The 21,540-nt window shown below is 50.9% G+C and overlaps 1 protein-coding gene across 1 annotated transcript in view; it reads left to right on the top strand.

Moving 5' to 3' along the window:
• The window catches only part of Upf1 (Upf1 RNA helicase), a 30,650-nt gene extending 27,018 nt beyond the window's left edge, over positions 1-3,632 (top strand). The window contains exons 9-12 of the mRNA XM_089575223.1: positions 238-759; positions 2,053-2,778; positions 3,105-3,357; positions 3,412-3,632. Coding sequence (XP_089431349.1) covers positions 238-759; positions 2,053-2,778; positions 3,105-3,323 — 1,467 coding nt within the window. The 3' untranslated portion in view covers positions 3,324-3,357; positions 3,412-3,632. The remainder of the gene's footprint in view (positions 1-237; positions 760-2,052; positions 2,779-3,104; positions 3,358-3,411) is intronic.
• The last annotated feature ends 17,908 nt before the right edge of the window (positions 3,633-21,540 follow it).

The raw sequence follows: 21,540 nt of genomic DNA, 5'->3' as shown, positions 1-21,540 counted from the left end.
TTCGTAACTGTGACTTCATTAATAAACATTTTTTTTTCAAGACCAGTGTCCCCCCTTAACTTTCTGCCACCCCCTGCTACGCTTGTCTTCGTTCGGAGTCCACTCTGTTACCCTTTAAGGACCAGCAATGTGTTCCCTGCATCTTTGTGGCACGCAGTGAGAGCACAAGGTGGGCACACTCCGGTTGTAGTTTGGGCTCGTGGACATGTTTTGACCGGAGGCCCCACTGCCTTGCAGCTGATCCTGGTGGGTGACCACTGCCAGCTGGGCCCCGTGGTGATGTGCAAGAAGGCGGCCCGGGCGGGGCTGTCGCAGTCGCTCTTTGAGCGGCTCGTGGTGCTGGGCATTCGGCCCCTGCGGCTGGAGGTGCAGTACCGCATGCACCCACAGCTGGCCCAGTTCCCCTCAAACTTCTTCTACGAGGGCTCGCTGCAGAATGGCGTCTTCGCCGACGAGCGGCGCATGCGGGGCCTGGACTTCCCCTGGCCGCAGCCCGAGCGGCCCATGCTCTTCTACGCCTGCCAGGGCCAGGAGGAGATGGCCGGCAGCGGCACCTCGTACCTGAACCGCACCGAGGCGGCCCTGGTGGAGAAGATCTGCACGCGCTTCTTGCGCAGTGGCGTTAAGCCCCAGCAGGTGGGCGTCATCACTCCATACGAGGGTCAGCGGGCCTACCTGGTGCAGCACATGCAGTTCCAGGGGGCACTGCACGCCAAGCTCTACCAGGAGATTGAAGTGGCCAGTGTGGACGCCTTCCAGGTGTGTTTGTCCGCATTTAATTTCATAACAGGTTGACCAGTGCTGTAATCATGGCCAGAGCGAATTATAGGCCCAGGTACAAATGAGCCTCCACAAAGTACAGTCGACTCCCCGTAATTCAAAGCTCTTTCGCTACCATGGAAAAAGGGACAATTTGGAGTGTACTGAAAGAAAAATTTTTTTTCACAAGAAGTAACAAATCCAGCGCATATTGCAATGGCTGAAATTGTAGCGTATTAGTTACACTTCTGAATGAAACAAACAGCACAGCCGTGTGTGCTAAAGTACATGAACATTTATTTGTGAAAGATGCCAAAAACATGAAAAAAGTACATATACGGCAAAACCAGCTGCACTAAGCCAGAACTTGATCAGAGGAAAACTGGATTATACAAACTGTTGCACATGTTTATAGCTTTCATTCTTCCCAGTTTCAGCTGTTAGAAAAATTTATCGCACTTTCCATGGCCGGTCAAGTCAGGGGTCATGACTGTGGTGCCACTGTGAAAAGCAATCAGATGAAGATGTGAAGCAGAGGTAGACTCGACAGGTGCTTCACATAACGTTTTATCTTTGTTACTCTCTTCTTCTCTGATAGCCGAGCTTGCAGTTTCTTTTTTCCATCTTTTTTTTTTTCAGTTGGTGTTGGTGACGAATGAATTCTATGGAAGGAGGGGGGCGTAACTTCTTTTACCTCTTCACACCTGAAGATTTGTCGAATGAGCTGCTACCTGAAAGCCAGCTGATCAAATTTGGCATTTTAGTAAGCTCTAGAACAGCAGGATGGATGAAGTTTTAGTGATATGGTTCAAAAGCCAGGACACTTTCCAAACCTTGCCAATAGATGCTGTTGCAACGGAATCCTCCGGGTGCAGATGGTGATACAGCGCCCAATTGTGCATCGCGTGAGTGTCTGTCATGGGTGGTCTTTTTGGTACCTAGGTAGGCTCTGCAGTGTGGATAGCAGAGTGTGTTGCCCTGAGGTGCGGTTGCAAAGAGAGGGATCTGGCATGCGAGCCCTGGAATGCCGTTCTGTTTTAAATGAAAAGCAAGCAAACAAACATGCTTCTCGGATAATACTTTGAGTAATTGTTGACTGCTCTGATCACAATGAGTGCAGGAAAAGGGGCACTACTTCGGTTTTCGTGCCTTTTTGAAACTTGGGCAGTCAGCGTAAACCTGCATTGTATGTGGCTGCTTCATGTATCGTAATGCAGGCGGTGCCGATTCAGTACAGCCCGAAGCTGAGGGGGGACCTACCTTTCCAGTAAGCTTGCCTTTCTTCATGTGCAGGGCCGAGAGAAAGACCTCATCGTGATGTCTTGTGTGCGTTCCAATGAGCACCAAGGCATCGGATTCCTCAATGACCCTCGTCGGCTGAATGTGGCACTGACACGTGCCCGCTACGGCCTCATCATTGTGGGCAACCCAAAGGTGCTCTCAAAGCAGCCCCTCTGGAACCACTTGCTGAGTTTCTACAAGGAGAACCGGGTACTGGTTGAGGGCCCTTTGAACAATCTCAAGGAGAGCCTCATCCAGTTCAGCAAACCACGCAAGCTGGTCAACACCGTGAACCCGGGTGGCCACTTCATGAGCACCACAGTGTTTGATGCACGTGAAGCCATGGTGCCTGGCAGTGTGTACGACCGCTCGTCACAGCTCAATGGCGGGCCGGACTGGCGGAATGCAAGCCGTGCTGGGGCCTGGGCTCCTCTCAAGGAGAACTTCCCCGAGGCCGCATTCGGTCGCCACCACGACCCACTGGCCTTCATTGGGCCGGCAGAGCGGGCAACGGCCAATCCAGGCCTGCCTGTGCCTGTGGGCCTTTTCATGAACATGGCACATGTCCCGCCTCGCTTCTACAATCAGCACCAGCAAGCACTGCAGGCACGCCGGGGGGCTGCTGGTCCCACGAAGGGCCCCCCGCCCCGCCGCACAGCCCGTCAGCAGCAGCAGCCACCACCAGCTGGGCGGCGGGCAGTACCACCAGGCTCACAGTTCAACAGCCAGGCCAGCCAGGTGAGGAAACAGTGGGGCCATTTGTGTTGCCATAAATACACTGTCATCCTGAGGGCACAACCAGATGCAAGTGTCTCCCTTGCTGTTGGCCTCAAATGTAGCCATTATGATGCACTGTGGGTGCATCAAGTAAGTGGCAGTAACCACGTGGCTAACATGGAAGCATGGGCTGGCCTAAAGGCAGCCATTTGACTGTTTCTAGATATACTTGTGATGCAAGTTTACTTTTGTCCCCAGCAATGTTTGAATGAACCAGCATTCCATTCGCTCTTCATTCTTCGTGGGCACAAGGGGCTGTTTTGCCTCAGAGGTGTGTGTGTTCGCAGGGGGTGCTGTCCCAGCCAGGTGCCAGTGGGCCCCTGTCGCAGCCGGGGGTGGGTGTCCTGTCGCAGCTGTCGCAGGAGAGCTGCTTCCTGGGGGAGGAGCTGCGCTCGCAGGCCGAGGGCATGCTCTCCCAGGACTCGTCCTACCAAGGGGACCGGCTCTGCTTTGGACAGCCGCCTTCCTCCTCCACAGCCCACTTCGCAGCACAGCAGCCGTACTGAGGAAGAAGATCCAGGCAGCAGCAGCATCGGGCAGGTAAGGCCTCTCCAGACAGCAGTCTGCCCCACATGCTGACGTATGTCTGTGCAGGCGGATTGAGGCAACAAGGCCATGGGGCCCCCTGACCGGGGGACCGTGGGGCAGGGGCTAGCCCCGGGCGCCGCATGCCGGCGCACCAACCAAAGGCCGGGACCTGAAGGAGGCCGGGCCACGCCCCCTCTTCCTCCTCACCATCACCGCCGGAGGCAGCACCACGACTGCGCAGGCTGCAAATAAACAGGGCACTGTGTGTGCGCGGCGCGGGCGGACAACCCTTGTCTGTCTTCTCTCCTTCAGCTGTTTTAGGCAGGTGGACGTCAGACAGTGTTTGCCTGCACCCTAGCTCGACATGCACAGCGCTATTGATGGACGGCTTGTGCCACAAGATGTTTTGGTTATGATGATACCTTTGTCCAGGCTTGTTTTTAAGCTCGGAGGCATTCATTTGGTGCCGCACTTGGAAATTAGGTTATGCTATGGGCACAGAAACAATTTCTAACGTTTGTGTTGTAATTAGCACTAAGTCCTCTCACCAAGTTTTAGTTTAAGGAGGGATATGGGGATCAGATTGCAAAACTTGTAAAAAAAGTTTTTGAAGAGTACACTTTTTGGCATCTACAAAGCTCTATGTTGTACTGAAATATATCACCCAAAAATAAACTCTAAGCACTCAAAATAAATATATTTGTCAGCATCTACACATTGACAATGTGTGCTAGTTAGAGAACTTTCAGGCTTGTTTTCTTGAAAGTTTGTTTTGGGTTTAATACTTTCTTATGGAAAGCATGGCACAGCAATGGGTGCATGGATTTTTACCCCGTTTTGTTTTGTTGAAAAAGCGCGTGCTCTACTGAGCGCATGCCGAGCACGTCGGGCCTTGCTCTGAGGGAACAAAGGAACGACAGGCTGGCTGACACAAACAGGCATTTATTGCTATGCCAGCTAGCAACAAAATATGCTAAGGAATCGAGGTCGCCCGACCAGTACGGTTTGTTCTCCTACGCTAGGACAGGGGAAATACTGCATTGCCGGACAAGACGAGATGCGGGAGAATGTAAGCGCGCGTCGAGCTTCTCATGAGAAGCCCAAGAGAGCGTCGTCTCCCACGCGCGCGCACGCGCAGTAATCTTCGTTTGTGGCTCTCGAGTCGCGGCAACGTCGGCGCCTTCCCTTGCTTATTAAGGTAACTATGGAAGACTCTCCGCGGGGAAGCAAACCACAGGTGACGAGTGGGGCAAGGTCTTCGCATATCCCCAACCTTAAAGAGGCCCACGCGCTTGAAAGTACATGCTACGGAGGAGTCTCCAGGTCTTCTGCACATGAGGCAGCTCTTGCAGCGGAGGTCATGCCGACGGCGTCCACGCACACTTCCGCGGTGTACCGAAGGCGGCGTGCAAGTTTCCGCTGGGACGACTCTCATGGCCCGTGGACTCCGCATCCGCAGGCCCGCGAAGAGAATGCCGGTTGAAAAACTGCAGGCCAGGATTCTGCAGTAGTCGCCAGGGTAACAGCCTGTGGCGTGGCCAGGAATATTTTTTGGGGGTATTGTACGCCACCGGTAAAAAACGAGAGCCTGCGCCCAAACAATATCAATTTTTCTGCTTCAATTAACCCGAAGGGTTAGTTGTTTAGTTCACTGTAGTGTCTACAGTGGAGTGTCTACAGCGTCCTGCTCTGTAGTGTCTACAGCGCAGGACGCCGAGGACTTGATTCATAAAGAACATTTATTTTCTCACAAGAAACACCCCTATAGCCCCAACTTGACTAAAACATGTAAGCTGTGTGCAAAGAGAAATGCAATGACACCATCCAGAATTCTGTATGACGTACGATGGCTCAAATTTTTGGTGAATGTATTCGGGAACACTGCTGCCATACTGAGGTCAACCAGTGATGACATCGCTGGTATTTCGTCTGCTCCTGCTGCCTATTGCAGCTTCGTTGCGTCGATGGTCGCGGTTCTGTCTGCATGTTTATCAGTATTCCTGTCTGCACGTAGCAGCGATTATGACTCAGCTCGGGTGTGACGTCATAGCTCTCTTTTCGTCATCCAGTAATGTGACTTTGGCGCGATGTCCTCGCTTTAAATTTGGCAAGTTTGTCACGTGACTAGTGTGACGTCATTACCTTGCCACACCTCATTTTTTGCAAGTCATCTTGTCACGTGGCTTTGTGTGGCGTTATCACCACCTTGACACGTTACTCATTTTTAAAGTGATCTTGTCACGTGACGCACTAATCCACTTAATTATTCGGGCTATTGATGACGTCATCGTTTTCGGTTTCGTTAATTTCAACTGCTAAATCATTTTTCTTAATTGTTTTTACTAATTAACGGTGTGATGACATCACTCATCACGGCATATAACACCTTTAATTTATTACTTATCATTCAACTTATACACATTCATTCATCTGTAGCGACGTCATCGTGCGGACACGTTTTGCGGACAAGTTCTGTGGATATAACTGAGCTATATAACGCTTTCGCATTAGTAATAGAAGGTTTACAATTTTAAGGCGAAAGCCTTTAATGCCTCATACTGTCGTGACCAAGACGTGTTGGCAAATGTGTCCGCGTTTCGGATGCATGCCTTATATGGGCATATGCCAATCAATACCTAATCGATACTTAATCGGGTGCAATCGAAAGACATCGGAACATGATATAAAGGGATTTCATGATTATATCACCGTACTTAATGACTAATTTAATAATTGGTAGTTAAAGAAATGGCATGTGGGACCGCACTGCACCTGTACCTTAACAGTGTAGGGGTGCGTTTATTAGGCGTCCTCAAGAGACCGAACCGCTGTGCAGGGTCTGGCAGCGTCGACGGGCGTAGCCAGCACCAAGAGAGAAGAGAGCGGGGGAACTTCGTCGTCGTCAGGCGCAGCGTAGTGTCGGCGCATAACTTCGTCGTCGTCAGGCGCAGCGCAGTGTCGGCGCATGGCGGTAGCGGAACCTGTCACAGTTGGCACACTACAGTTTCCCCCGGGTGAAAAGGAGCCATCCTGGCGTCTTAAAGGGACACTGAGGAGAAATTGAAGTTGGCTTGTATCGACAGAATACCAGCTCCTGATTACAAAAACGCCACTCATACTGACAACAAAGCTCTTGTAACGTAGAAAAGAGCAAGAACCAAAATACAGGTATCGCCGCCACAGGCCAAACTCGCAAGTACAAGCGTCATGACGTCATATAACAAAACAGTGTTGCTGGAACCAATGGTTCTAGCAACGCTAGGACACGAGAAGTACAAATCACTGAGGCGCAGCCAATGCATGCGCAAATCTCCTTGACGTCGCCAGATGGCGCCACGTGCCGGGCAGCTACGCGCTCGCCTGAAGCATCGGGACCAATCAGCGCTTGCTCGCCGGCGTTAGGCGGGCTCCCGGTATTCCGCTAGCGGTATCAAGGTACACGGTATGCTAAAGGTGTCTATTTGCGAGAACTTCGTTGACGACTTCGAGAACGAGATGGATCCATCGTAACGCTCGCAAAACGCCGGTGCAAACGTAAGCGAAGCGACTGTAGCGACGGCCGCAATAGCCGATAGATGCCTTCAACGTGCGGCCGGCGGTAGCTTTCTTTTCGGCTGCTGCTAGGCCGCACTGCTGGCAGCCAGAAATCACGGAGTCTGCATCACGTCATGTTTCACGTCACTTAGTCCTCTGTCGTCATAGCCGAATCCCAAGTTTGAATCACAGCAGCGGGAAAAACCTTTTCAACTTCGAATCCAAATTTCTTAGAAATAAATGCATTTTTCCCTGCCGGCCAAGTGGCAACAAAGCCATGACATGCCGAACTATCGGATTTTGCTACAAAAAATATATTAATAGTGCTCTCCTCAGTGTCCCTTTAAGGGGAAGGAAGAACAGAGGGGTCGTAGTACGCATAGAGGAAAAAAAACTGAGGAGGGAGCGTCCGGCGACAACCTTGAAGCCTAGTCTTTACAAGTAAAGATATAGTAAAAAAAAAGAGAGAGTGTCCCCCCGTGATCGCACCACGTGATAGCGTGCGGTAAAGTCTAGCCCCGTTGCGCGCGCGCATGCGCCGATTAGCGCGGCAGACTAACTGTAGATCAACTTCCTTGCTGTAGGCGCCCGCGCCGCGGGTCGCGCATACGCGCGCACTAAAACATACCGGAATCAAAACATAAAGGACCGGCTCAGAGAGCGAGAAACTGAGGGAGAAAACGACTTCAAAACACGGCTTGCGAACGCTGGCCGCGTGACGTCATGCTCCCTCCTTAGTTTTTTTTCCTCCATGGTAGTACGGCTTCAGTCGGTCGACGTGGACGGTTTCGCGGCCACGGCGACGCAAGTCCGCAGCGGGTGCAACAGGCTCAACAATATAATTGACCGGAGATGTTTGCTTGAGAACCCGGTAGGGACCATGATACCGATGCAGCAGTTTCCGCGAAAGGCCGGGAGTTGTGGGAGGCACCCAGAGCCACACAAGGGAGTCGGCAGGGTAGGAGGTAGAGGCCGCGGAAGTGTCGCGGTCATGTTTTTGCTGCCACTGGGTCTGCGTGGTAAACGAGCGAGCAAGCTGGCGGCATTCTTCGGCGTACCTGGCAGCGTCGGACAGTGGCGTGGACTCAGAAATGTCGGGTCGGTAGCGAAGAAGAGTATCCATCGTGCAGGGGGGCTCGCGGCCGTACAAAAGAAAGAAGGGAGAGAATCCAGTGGTGGTTTGTGTCGCAGTGTTATATGCGTAGGTGACGAAGGGAAGAACTTGGTCCCAGTTGGAGTGGTTGGCGTCGACGTACATAGACAGCATGTCACTGAGGGTTCGGTTGAAACGCTCGGTCAGGCCGTTGGTCTGAGGGTGGTAAGACGAAGCGGTTCGATGGATAATGCGGCATTCCTTGAGGAGGGCCTCAAGAGCGTCAGACAGGAATACGCGTCCACGGTCGCTGAGCAGTTCTTGAGGAGCACCATGGCGAAGAATCGGGTTCTTTAGAAGAAAAGAAGCCACGTCGCGGGCGGAGGCAGATGGTAATGGAGACGTTTCAGCATAACGTGTGAGATGATCCACGGCCACGATAATCCAGCGGTGACCAGCGGGAGTGGGAGGGAGGGGGCCGTAGAGGTCTATGCCAACGCGGTCAAACGGGCGGGCAGGGCAGGGTAACGGCTGCAGTGGAGCAGGCGAGGTGTGAGGCGGACATTTACGCCGTTGACAGGATGGGCAAGATCGCACAAAGTGGCGAACAAAGCGGTACATGCCACGCCAGTAAAATCGAAGACGCAGACGCGTGTAGGTTTTCAACACGCCGCCGTGGGCACACTGTGGGTCCGCATGAAAAGCGGCGCAAATGTCGGTGCGTAGATGGCGGGGGATCACTAGGAGCCATTTGCGTCCGTCGAACAGGTAATTGCGACGGTAGAGGAGACCGTCCCGAATAGAAAAGTGACGGGCTTGACGTAAGAGAGAACGGGACGAATTATCATTCGTAGGACTCGAAAGGAAGTTAATAAGACTGGCGATCCAAGGGTCTTTCTGCTGCTCGGTTGACATGTCGGCAGTGGCAAGCGAGGACAAGTCGTAAGCAGACACAGGAGCAGGCGATGAAGCACTAGGTAGCGGCGAGCGGGAAAGAGCGTCCGCGTCATTATGCTTGATGCCGGAGCGGTAAATGACATGAATGTCATACTCCTGCAATCGCAGAGCCCAGCGAGCTAGGCGGCCTGACGGGTCTTTGAGAGAGGCCAGCCAGCACAGGGCATGGTGGTCGGTTACTATACAGAACGGGCGACCGTAGACATAGGGACGAAATTTTCCAATGGCCCAAATGATGGCCAAACATTCTCGTTCGGTAACAGAATAGTTGGCCTCCGCTTTGCTCAAGGTCCGACTGGCGTAGGCGACCACATATTCACGGAAGCCAGGTTTGCGTTGGGTGAGAACGGCACCCAGTCCAATACCGCTGGCGTCAGTGTGGATCTCAGTAGGCGCAGTCGGGTCAAAGTGGCGCAGGATAGGAGGCGAAACCAAAAGGTGGCGCAAGGTGTCGAAGGCGTCATCGCAAGCAGGCGTCCAAGCGGAGAGGTTGGAGCTGCGTGCGAGTAGCTGGGTCAGAGGAGCGATGATCGAGGCGAAATTTAAGATGAAGCGACGGAAGTACGAGCAAAGGCCAACGAAGCTACGGAGCTGCTTCAATGAGGTGGGCTTCGGAAATTCGGCAACTGCACGAAGTTTGGCGGGGTCCGGAAGAATGCCGTCTTTAGAGACTACATGTCCTAAAATGGTGAGTTGTCGGGCAGCAAAGCGGCACTTTTTCAAATTCATCTGGAGCCCAGCGTCAGTAAGACAAGTCAGAACGCGCTCCAGGCGGATGAGATGAGAAGAAAAGTCCGCAGAAAAGACGACGATGTCATCGAGATAGCAAAGACAACTCTCCCACTTGAGTCCACTAAGGATGGTGTCCATCAGGCGTTCGAAAGTTGCCGGGGCGTTGCAAAGGCCAAACGGCATGACGTTGAACTCATATAAGCCGTCAGGTGTTATGAAGGCAGTTTTTGAGCGATCAGTGTCAGCCATAGGCACCTGCCAGTAACCTGACCTCAAATCCAGCGAGGAGAAATACTCAGCTCCTTGCAAGCAGTCCAGGGCGTCATCGATTCGTGGCAGGGGATAGACGTCCTTGCGTGTGATGTTGTTGAGCCGGCGGTAATCAACACAGAACCTGATGGAACCATCTTTCTTTTTTACCAACACAACAGGAGACGCCCAGGGACTGTGAGAGGGCTGAATGACACCCCGACGGAGCATGTCGTCCACGTGATCAGAAATGAAGCGGCGCTCAGAAGCCGAGACACGATAGGGGCGCTGGCGAAGAGGGGCGTGTGTACCGGTGTCGATGGTGTGCGCAACGACAGACGTACGGCCCAAGGCAGTCTGAGGAAGATCGAAAGAAGACCTGAAGCGCTGGAGGAGGGCGACGAGTTGATCACGTAGCGCGGGTGGAAGGTCAGCGTCAATGGCACGGTGGAAGACGTCGGAGGGCGGTGGATCATTCTTAACATCACAGGAGCTGAGCACATCGACATCGAAGGAAGCGGTGGTATCAAGAATAGGGCAGGGAAGGCAGGAATCAAGTTCTTCAATACGCCCGAGGCATTCACCTCGGAGCACTGCTGACGGGCACGAAGATGGGTTCGAGACGTAAATTGCACTTTGTCCATGGTCGATCGTCAGAACAGCAAAGGGAAGCAGGAGGCAGGGATGGCGGGAAGCGGTTTCGGAAGGCGTGAAGAAAACAGTTGAATGAGTGACGCCGGCACAGGAGAGGGGTACGAGGGCAGCAGAAAACGGAGGAATGTCGGTATCAGTCGCGACCACAAGTTTGGCAGACTGCGTAGGTACGTCGCAAAAGGGAGCGTCACACAGCGGAGAAAAGGCGATTTCAGCTCGAGCGCAGTCAATAACGGCACGATGGGTCGAAAGGAAGTCACATCCCAGGATGATGTCGTGTGAGCAGTGAGACAGCACAATAAACTCGATGGTGTACAAAACATCTTGAATGAGGACACGGGCCGTACATGCGGCTGAGGGATGAATGCGCTGTGATGAGGCGGTGCGAAGCGAAAAGTCAGAAAGTGGGGTAGTCACTTTGCGGAGTCGGCGGCATAGAGCTTCACTTATAACAGATACTGCAGCGCCCGTGTCGACGAGGGCGAGAACCTTGGCACCTTCCACGAACACTACGATTACATTAGCGGGACGACACGGAGGACTTGAGGAGTTCGAAACAAGCGCAGTTCTTGCCCCCGGAACTGCGGCTGTTAGTTTCCCTCAAGTGCGGAGCTAGAACGTCGCAGCATCGGAGAAGGGGAACGGCGTCGAGGGGAAGGCGATCGGCGAGTGGTGTAAATTTGGCGATCAGGGGAAACAAAGGGGGGACCAGGTGGACTTCTCGGCGAGGATAGTTCGGCATCGTACGGGTAGGAGCGCAGATCAGGTCGAGAAGGCGGAAGGCGCTGGCGGCAAAGCCGCGCGACATGGCCGGGCCGACCACAGGCGTAACAAATGGGTCGGTTGTCCGCAGTACGCCAGGGATTCGTAGGATGTGGGCGAACTCTTGAGAACGGAGCTTGAGACGGGGGCTCAGACGGCGGCGGCGGACGGAAAGAAGGGGCGGCCTGGTAGGAATCGGGTGCCGGCGTATGTCGTGGCCTGGCCACTGCTTGGGCGTACGTCAGGGGGGCTGTCACAGGCGGGAGCACAGGGCTTGACGGTAGCAGGTCAGCGACTTGGTCTTGCACGACACGGCGCGGCGAATGGTAGGAGCCAAAGACGGGGTCGAGTCAGGAACTTGGCGGGCGGGGTCTTGAAAATGTGATATGAGGGACAGCTGGCGAGCGACCTCTTCACGAACGAAGGCTTTGATTTGGTTGAGAAGAGGGGAGTCCTCAGGAGAAGTACCGCCCAGGGCCAGTGTAGAGAGGGCCTCGTCGCAGACACCGGCACGCCGTGTGGAAGCGCGCTGCTTGCGGAGCTCGTCGTAGCTCTGGCAAAGCTTAACCTCACTGACGGTGGTAGGATTTTTCGCGAGGAGCATCTGAAATGCGTCGTCAGCGATGCCTTTGAGGATGTGGTGGATCTTGTCCGCTTCTGGCATGGCGGCGTTGACACGTTTTCAGAGGTCAACGATGTCCTCAATGTAACTTGTGAAGGTCTCGTCGGTGTGTTGAGCGCGGTCCCGTAAGCGCTGTTCGGCACGGAGCTTGCGCACCGCAGGGCGGCCGAACACTTCCGCAAAACTCTTCTTAAATACGGGCCAAGTGGGTAGGTCCGCCTCATGGTTTCGAAACCAGAGGTTCGCCACGTCCGTGAGATAAAAGATGACGTTACTCAGCTTGATAGTGTCATCCCATTTGTTGTAGCTGCTCACTCGCTCATACGATGACAACCAGTCGTCAACATCTTGGTCGGCAGTGCCACTGAAGAGGGCAGGGTCACGCTGCCGGATGGCGCCAGAACAAATGACGGTGGTTGAACTGGCCGCCGGTGTTGGGGCAGTCTCATTTGGCATGGTTGACACAGGCGGCGGCGTACGGCTCCGGAGTTCCAGGTTGGTAGGGGACGAACCCAGCACCTGCACCAATTGTAAGGGCGCGTTTATTAGGCGTCCTCAAGAGACCGAACCGCTGTGCAGGGTCTGGCAGCGTCGACGGGCGTAGCCAGCACCAAGAGAGAAGAGAGCGGGGGAACTTCGTCGTCGTCAGGCGCAGCGTAGTGTCGGCGCATAACTTCGTCGTCGTCAGGCGCAGCGCAGTGTCGGCGCATGGCGGTAGCGGAACCTGTCACAGTTGGCACACTACAACAGCACTAATTAATCAGTGTACTAGTTAAGGTCACATTAACTATCACTAGCCATACATGAACTAGTATCACGAAATGTGCAAGCCATGCTTAACCATCATTAATAGTTCGATGTTTCTAGACGTTTCATAGACATTATGTCGAACATTTCTAGAGAGCTCCATCACTTGAAAGGTGAGTGACAGGACATGATGGATGACATTAGAACAATGGCAAAGACCAATTAGCCTAATTAACCTTTCTAGTCAGACTACATAAATAAATAAAGCCGAGTAGAAAATTGGTTGAGTTGGGGAATCGAACCAGGGTCTCCGGAGTGCGAGACGTGCACGCTAACCACTCCGCTATGCCAGATCGGTGGTTTGGAATGAACAAAGGTGCGTTTAGCTAATACGGCGCTCTCGTTCACTCCCATCTTCCTCCCTTGTCATACGGCAAGGTTCAGGTGTCCTTTAAGATATGCGAGAGAGATACATTTCATTTCCTCAAAAACCAATTTACCGACGAGCAAGGCGTAGAGCTGAATGGGCGATGTCGTTCTGTGGACTCCCTGGCAGCGTTGACACAAGCAGCAACACTGCACTTAAGGTTTTCGCCTCACTTCACTTTAGGTCAACAAAGTGCCCCCCTGATTCTTTTTTATCACCTTCCTTGCTCACGCAGCTTCCACCCTCTCCGTTCGATGACGTTCTACGTCACAGCTGCGGTAACTCAGGACGTTCTACGTCCGCCGCTTATGAACGTGGGTGGCGCTGATGAACACTCTCAAGGTTAGGTTACTTGTAAACATAAATAGAAGATTTGACAGCCGTCGCCGTAGCTCAGAGGTAGAGCACCGGACGCGTAATTCGGAGGTCGTGGGTTCTGATCCCACCGGCGGCATGTCGTTGTTTTTCTTCTGCTTTTCTAATCAATTAGCTTTAAGCGATAACATATTCAGTAATATTCTAAATTGATCAACACCACAAAATAAATAAATTAATTAAAAATCCCCTGTGCCCCTTTGGTTTCTGTGGCTGTTAGCTTCTTTCATATTGCTAATCAGGAGGTCATCGTGGATTTCCCTTCACAGGTGTGTTATAGTGCTCTTGTGCTGCGCTGCCAGTTACACGTATTGCATCATAAGTTTGCTTGCACCCACAGTGCCTGCAATATTTCTCTGAAAAACCACCCCTCGTTAACGATTCGACGCTTGCGCAATGCTCTTGGATCCGGTAATTCAGTCAGCGTCGTGACTGCCCCAATAGCACTTCCCGCAGGAAAGTGGAATGCGGTAGATATGCCTTTTTTGCAGGGAATATACCTCAATTCGTGATTTATATTAAGTGTACGCTAGCGTCTCTTCACTGAAAGCGTTGCACATACGCGCCAGCTTTTCAGGAGCAGTGAAAAATACGTCCATGCCACACTTTCTTCCAGCTTTTTAAGCATTAAGTGCTTTTTAGCTTCAGTTGCCGACGCGCCGCGGGTGATCTTGGCACCACAACGGAGGAGAACACGGAGGCGAACCTAAACGAACTTTGGCGAAGCTTTCAGACCACCTGGTGCCATGTTCTGCGCTTCCACCGAAGCAGCGCATGCGTCAACAACAGCTTTTTCGCTGTCCCGTGGAGTGCGAAGCCATCGCGCGGCGCGAAGAAGTCGAAGTATAGCCCTGCAGGCTACAGCCTGAGATGCGCAGTCCTGGTGGCACTTGATAAGCTAGGCGATAGTGCCGCCTGAATTGCCGCAATTACGTAACGAACACGAACCTTGAAACATAGGTCCTGTGGCTCATCTATCAAGGCCAAGCTCTAATCAGTGTTCTTCGATGTAATGGTCGGCGGAGGCGGTGGTGGCGGCGTCCAGCCGAGGCGAATGTCCCAGCATTGTGTGTAGCACGTGCTAGCACCATCTCCTCTTCTTCGGCAAGTGGCGAGCGCTTGTTGCTTGGGTCGCCTTACATAAAAACCGACAAAGAGGGTCGGGCGCGCGGTCGCTCGTGAAAAGCTTAAAGGGGTTCTGAAAGGTGCTCTAATGAAGTTATGGTATGCCGGGATGTTAAAGGACACCGCTTCACAAATCTCCTCAAGCAAAATTTTTTTGTTGCGAAAGCAACACTACGCCCACCGTTTCGCCTTTTCATCGTGGCTGCGCTTTCGCCTTGGCGGCGACTCCACGAATGACCTTGAGCCGTCGCCCAGCAACCGCAGCAGCCGCTGCCGCCGCGCTTCGCCAGATGGCGCCGCCGCCGCCGGCGCTCGCTTCGCCAGTTGTGCATAGTAGAGGGGAGGAGGTGCCTTTTAGAGGAGAAACCAAGACACACTACTTTACTGACCATCGAAGTGTATTTATTGGTGTAAATAATGTTGTAACCAATGCTAAACTATATATGTGTCTTCTTCATGTATCAATCAATCAGTTTATTCTGCACTGCAAAGACATTTTACAGATTCAGGCCTGCCGAAGCCTCATTGGGCTTGTATGGCAGCGCCTGGCAGGTAGCGGCAAGTCGCGTGCGGCGCTTTACAAACTAAGATTAGCAGAAAGCAACAGAAAAATAGGAACAGCAAAAAGAAAAAACGTTGAAACACATCACACTTCACAGTTAACTGGAAAAAACGCTGAACCCCCTAAACTACATGAAGAACAAATGTATATCAGGCAATGTAGGTGATGAAAGTCCAGGAATATGACCATGAAAGGAACGACGAGACAAAACAGGCGATAAATTATACCAAAAAACGAAGTTAAAGGTCAGATGAAAACAGATGAACGCAATAGTTTTTTTAGTTTATAATTTGTACTCACAGAAAATGCGCTTGACGGCAATACATTTAGTGACGAAGGAACATAGAATGCATGTACAAACAATAGTATAAACAATATAGCTGTATGTATAAACAATAGAGCTTAGCCAAAACGCCTAACCACAAGCGAATCCTGAGCGTAGCCAGGCGGCCGTTGCTTTCGCAACACAACCAGGTTTAACCAGAGCTAAACCACTGCCATTTTTTTATGCGCTTTGTAGAAGCTGAGTTATGTGCAGTCAAAAATCGGATTCCAGCGTCCTCTTGTCACTTCTTGCACTTTGAAAGATCGGCGCTCCTCCGCCGTCCCCTCCGCCGGGGGGCGGAGTCCTTGACCCGTCGGAGCTACACCGCTTACTGGCCGCGGTTATAGTAGCTGCTTAACGTATGAGACAATCTAACCAACAGACATCTATGAACTGCTTTACTCTGGAGCAGTGCGACGGAGGAAGGTGCGATCATGTAAAAGTCACCGGCAAGGGCTCGCCAACTTTCGTGCGTGAGATTGGGTTCTTTGCTGCGCGTAGAAGTGTATTATTTGGCTCAGGTGTTCATGACAACACGATGCAGTGATTGAGCGAGATGATGTGCTCTCCTCTGAAGATTAAAAAAAGTGGCTGACGGGGGCCGCTCCCCAAGACTCGTGCGTGTCGTGCGCGGTTATCAGTATCTATGAGCCATCCTAGATTACAGTACTCCTTTCTTGCAGCACATTTCGTGCTTGCACCCACTCTCGACTACCAGATAGTGCGTAAGCGCACGAAGTCGGGCTAGTTGGTTGTACATTGAAGTGAATCTAGAGGAAAAACGGAGCACGAAGGAACGGCAGACAACACGAACGCTACTAACAACTGAAGCTTTATTGCAGACAAGGCAGATGATAGTCTGCGACATTTTTTTAACCAAAGCGATAGCTAAAGCACGTAAGGGATAGCTACACGCATCCCCCTTACACCGCTTCTTCCAGCTGCCAAAAGAGAGCGTCCACCAGCACTGGTCTCTTTTAGCTGGCTTTCCGCAATGGCCATCACTGTCTCCCGAGGAAAACCAGCTTTGGCCAGCCGCTCCACCTGCGTCTGCAGGCTCTCTGCAACTTAGTGAAAGTATGACCTCTCCAAGAGCAGGCAGTGTTTAGAGATATCTCGCTTGACTAGTTTGGAATGGGCCGAATTAAAAAGCGAATTGTCGTTTTCTATGCGTGGCTGGTACGCCCAACGTGTGTGCCTTGCAAAGTGTAACCGGGCGTTTACCGGTGCGGTAATGCAAATTTCAGTGACAGCTGGAGTGTTGAGAAAAGCTGATTCGAGTCAGATGTTTAGCTACTCTGGCTATAGGTATGTGTTGTTGATGTAGGTGTGTATAGGGCACACGCGTGCGTCAGGCTACGACCGTGGGTCACACATGATCACGCATGGTATGGGGTGAGGATTATGGGTATATGGTAGGGTTGGGTGTTGAGACCCAGATGCACCTTGACGCTTAGTGGGGCGGTTTTGTAGGTTGTATGACACACTGGTGCAGGGGCGTAGTTACACGCGGATGATGGCGACGACGATGACGACACGATCTCACAAAACGACGTCCATACAGCTGTGCTGTAAATTTAGAAAGCAGTATACATCAGCAGAAAACAAACTGGGGCCATGCAGCAAAACAGTACAAGTTTAATGGAAGAAAAAACACAAAATACTTCATAATGCGCATTCACTATGCGCATTCATTCTTACCACGCACAATGTCTGACTGGAACACTCTGCCTTCACATATCGCAACCACCACTGATCCTGATAAATATTTTAATCTTATATCTTCAATAACTACTTCTTAACTCTTCGCGTACATTGTTGTTTTATTTGTTCATGGCTTCCTTTTTGCAGGGTATGTTACTAAAATGATTCATTGCATTAGTGTTCTCTTTGTATAATTTTAATACTGCAGTAATCTTCGTTCTTTGCCGCGCTGCCATTCTTCTGATTCTTTTGCTTATTTATGTCATGCAAAGTGTCTTATTTGTGTTTTTGTTGTTTTATATTTGTGGGTTTGTTTTATTCTGTTCAATTGCCTGTGCCCCCCCCTATGTAATACCCTCTCGAGGGCCTTTAGGGGTATTCTGTATAAATAAATAAATAAATAAATAAATAAATAAATAAATAAATAAATAAATAAATAAATAAATAAATAAATAAATAAATAAATAAATAAATAAATAACTGTAAAATAGGTGCAACCGATACATGCTACGGAAAGAATGTCTCCTGAACGCCCGACTTATTTTGTGTTTTTGATTGGACAGAGCATACTCGCATTGCTCAGTGTTGGACCCTTTAGCGAAGTCACGGTAGCAGTCTTCCTTCGAGTGGTCGTTTCCCCGTCGACTCGAGAGAGAGCGATAAGCCGCGCGCGTAGCCATCTTCGAGGAGCGCTGTCATTACCGGCCGGCTCCGGAAGGCGTTGATGAAGGAGGCGGGGAAGAGGGCAACCCTGATTAATCCCGCAAGTTTCTCGAGTGCGAAGCTATCTGCGCTTAAGCACGCCGTTTGGGCAGGGCATGCCCGGTGTCGAACTGAAGATCGGCTGGCATCTGCGAAAACAACAACGGGAGAGGAAGAGAAAGTGAACTTAAAACGGGTCGAGAGAGTTAGAGACAATTTTTGTACTTGGAACTCCGACCCCTTGGAGCCGCCCGTGCGATATAATACGGGGTTGCTCAGGAAGGTGAGCTGATGGAGAGTTAGTGGTGAGCCAGCCATCTCAGGTTGGTATAGGAGGCTGGGGCAGAAGTGGGGACTGGTGAATGGCGTTGCAGTGCAAGAAGGGGCCTACCGCGATCTTAGCTCGAACGTACATCTTCTGCGTTCTGTAATTTTTGGTCTATAGTCCGCAAAAGGGCACAATTTTCGTTGCGAAAAAATTGCAAGGTTGTCCGCTCCTGGCACGGTAGAGTACGCATTTACCGAATGTACAGTCCGAACCCCATAAGGGCCTTGGAAGGTCAGTGTTTTTATTTTGTTTTGTTTGGCGAGTGCGAGACCTTTTTCTGTAGTCGCAACAAAACATTACGCTGTTTCAATACCTGGCATGACCAGGCGATGATCAGCCTCGTCCTTTAATGAAATTACGGGTGTAGTAGAGAGAAGACGCACGGCAATCTTTCAATGGACTTAGCTGGTATATATAGTGCCGGTAATGACGCGTAGGTGCAGTAAACTGCACGACGACAACATAGCACAAGTATGACTGACTTTATACTAAACAGCCTTCATAGACTGCGGAAAAGCATTTGACTAAGTTCAAACTCCAGCAGTCAGGCAGGCATTGCGTAAGCAGGGTATAGATGAAGCGTACGTAAATACTGAAAATACCTACGGCGGCTACACAGCGGCCGTAGCCCTTAACAGAGAAAGTGATAACATTCCAATCAGGAAGGGTATCAGGCAAAGAGACACGATCCCTCCGCTGCTATTCACCGCGTGTTTACAGGATTTACTTCGAGAACTGGAATGTAACGAGTTGGGGATAAAAATTAAGGGAGAATTGATTTGCTGATGACATTACCTTGCTTAGTCACTCAGGGGACAAATTGCAGGGGGACACGAAAGAACAGCACACGTCAAAACAGCATGGGTCAAAATAGCGCACAAAAAAACAGCACAGCGACAAAACAGCACTGGGAAAAAGCTGAACAGCGACCAAATAGCACGGGAAAAAACAGCACGCGTCAAAATAGCACGTCCGAAAAACAGCACAGCGGCAAAGCAGCGCAGCGACAAAACAGCACAGCGAAGACAGCACGACGAAAGAAGAGCGCGACGAAAAAGCAGCACAGCGTAGTACGGTGCAGCGCTGCTAGGGAGGGGTGGTGTACTATCACAGCCATAACCGCTAACGGTAAATCACAACACATACGGCAGCGACCTTTGTAGTTAGCGAGTACTCGTTTCGCTGATTCATTAATAAACAGGGCGTATTATTCATTGAGGAAACGCGCTGCTTGAACGGTGCATATGGCTGAACTAGTGGTTATGTAGTCCTTGCTTGTTTGGCTTCATTATCTAGTTTCTTTTTGTATTATATATGCAGAATCTGGGCAACCTTATTTGCTAGCTATGTTCGGTTTCTTTGGCTGCTTTTGAGGCATTACGTGCCGCCACACGGAGCCGCTCCCTTTTTCAAAAGCTAGGCAGCATGCATGGGGTGTCTCGCTTGCTTTCATTTTTACGCGTGATAGCCCTCACTATAGTGCCTAGGATATACTGAGTATATTCTAAGCACTAAGTACTTACCCTCGACCTCTCTTCAGCAGCCATAGCTAACATTCGCGGCGATGAAAACTTCCAAATCACAGCGTCAGAGGCTACCAGTTAGAAAAGGGAGAGCGAGCGGCTGCTGCGATGGCAGAGTGCTGAAAGACACCGAAAAGCTTAGCGCATCCATGGCTCGAATTCAGATTGATGTATTATTATTTTTTGATCTGCTTCGTACGTTCTGACGCAAAACTTTTGAAATTGGGAAGCATCGAAATGGCTTTGGTCAAATGTTCCGAACATTGATGCTTCGAGATAATTTTCTTCGAAGTGAAAAGAGCTTCAATATAAAATTACACCCAACAAGTGCACGCTGATACACGAATTTTCAGCTCAGCTCTGTGGTCCATTTCGCAGAATAACGTAACTGCCGGTCAGCCTCAGACAACCACTGTGCAGCGTCCTCTGGTTAAACACTAAACAACCTGAAAATGTCGGCTCGGCCAGTCCTGCCACCGTTAAAATTACGCATCGCATAGTGGATATTTTCAATGTATGAATACCCCGTAGCTTCGCTCCAAACAAAACGCTGAAGATTCAATCGCCGACAGCGAGAGTTTTGAAGAATAAGAACTTGTGGCACACCCAGAGCCCCACGTCGGACGTATTTGCCAGAGTTCAGCACCACGATGGTCAACCCACACAATCGGCGCCTCCAGAACAACTTGTTCAGCCTTACTAATTCCATTACCCGCCACAAAAAAGTGGCTATTTGAGATCGCGAATATTACCCTACCATGTTCCATACTGAGTCTGCGAAACGAGCACTCGCTAACTCCAAAGGTCGCTGCCGTATGTGTTGTGATTCACCGTTTCCGCTGCACCGTACTACGCGGTGGTGTTTTGTCGTCGTGCTGTTTTGTCGCTGTGCTGTCTTGTCCGGCGTGCTGTTTTGACGCGTGCTACTTTTTCCTCGTGTTGTTTTGTTGCCATGCTGTTTTTTCCCTGTGTAAAATGTTTTGTCGCTGTGCCGTTTTTCCACTGTGCTGTTTATCGCTGTGCTGTTTTTGTGCGCTATTTTGACCCATAAAATTAAAAAAAAAACCTAAATTAACGTTCAACAGTCTCATAAGAGAGCAGCACTTTGCGATAGGCAGCGATGCATTGGAAGTGGTAAGAGATTACATTTACTTGGGGAAGGTAGCGGCCACAAATCCGGACCACGAGCCTGATTTCACGAGGAGAATAAAAATGGGGCGGAGTGTATTTGGCAGGCACTTTTAGGGCATGGATATCAGCTTACTAGTATCTCTGGAGAGGTAAGTATATACCGGTTTTATCTTGGTAGCAACGTACTGAAGAGTCCGCACGGTATAAAATTGTGACATTTAAACATCTACAGTCCACGAACTGTATACCTGAAATTGCGGTACAATTTGCATTGTGTACGTACCATTTTGATGTGGTAGCATTACTACCCTCATTTTCGCAAAATCCGGCCGTGTGGGGTTGTGTCATACCACGGAGTGTAATTTGTAGATCATTTGGGGGAGTGGAGAGGAAGAGACGTCGCGGCCAATCACAAAAAAGGGGGAAGAGAAGTGGAGAGGAAGAAACGCGGCTGCCAATCCGAGAAGTCAAGACGGAAGGGAGGGCGTAGAGACCTAAACGGGGCGAGAGGAAATGAGGGGATAGAGAGGACGAAATCGCAGTCCACGCGCTCTGCAACATTTCAGCGGCAGCGCATGCTCCTTCTGTCTGTCTAAGTGAAGCCTCCATCTCTCGGGAACATCTGGGTGTTGCACATTGAAAA

Source organism: Amblyomma mixtum, chromosome 2, assembly GCF_055824585.1.
Source record: "Amblyomma mixtum isolate Tamu chromosome 2, ASM5582458v1, whole genome shotgun sequence".
NCBI lineage: Eukaryota > Metazoa > Arthropoda > Arachnida > Ixodida > Ixodidae > Amblyomma > Amblyomma mixtum.
This window is presented reverse-complemented; position numbering and strand designations above follow the sequence as displayed.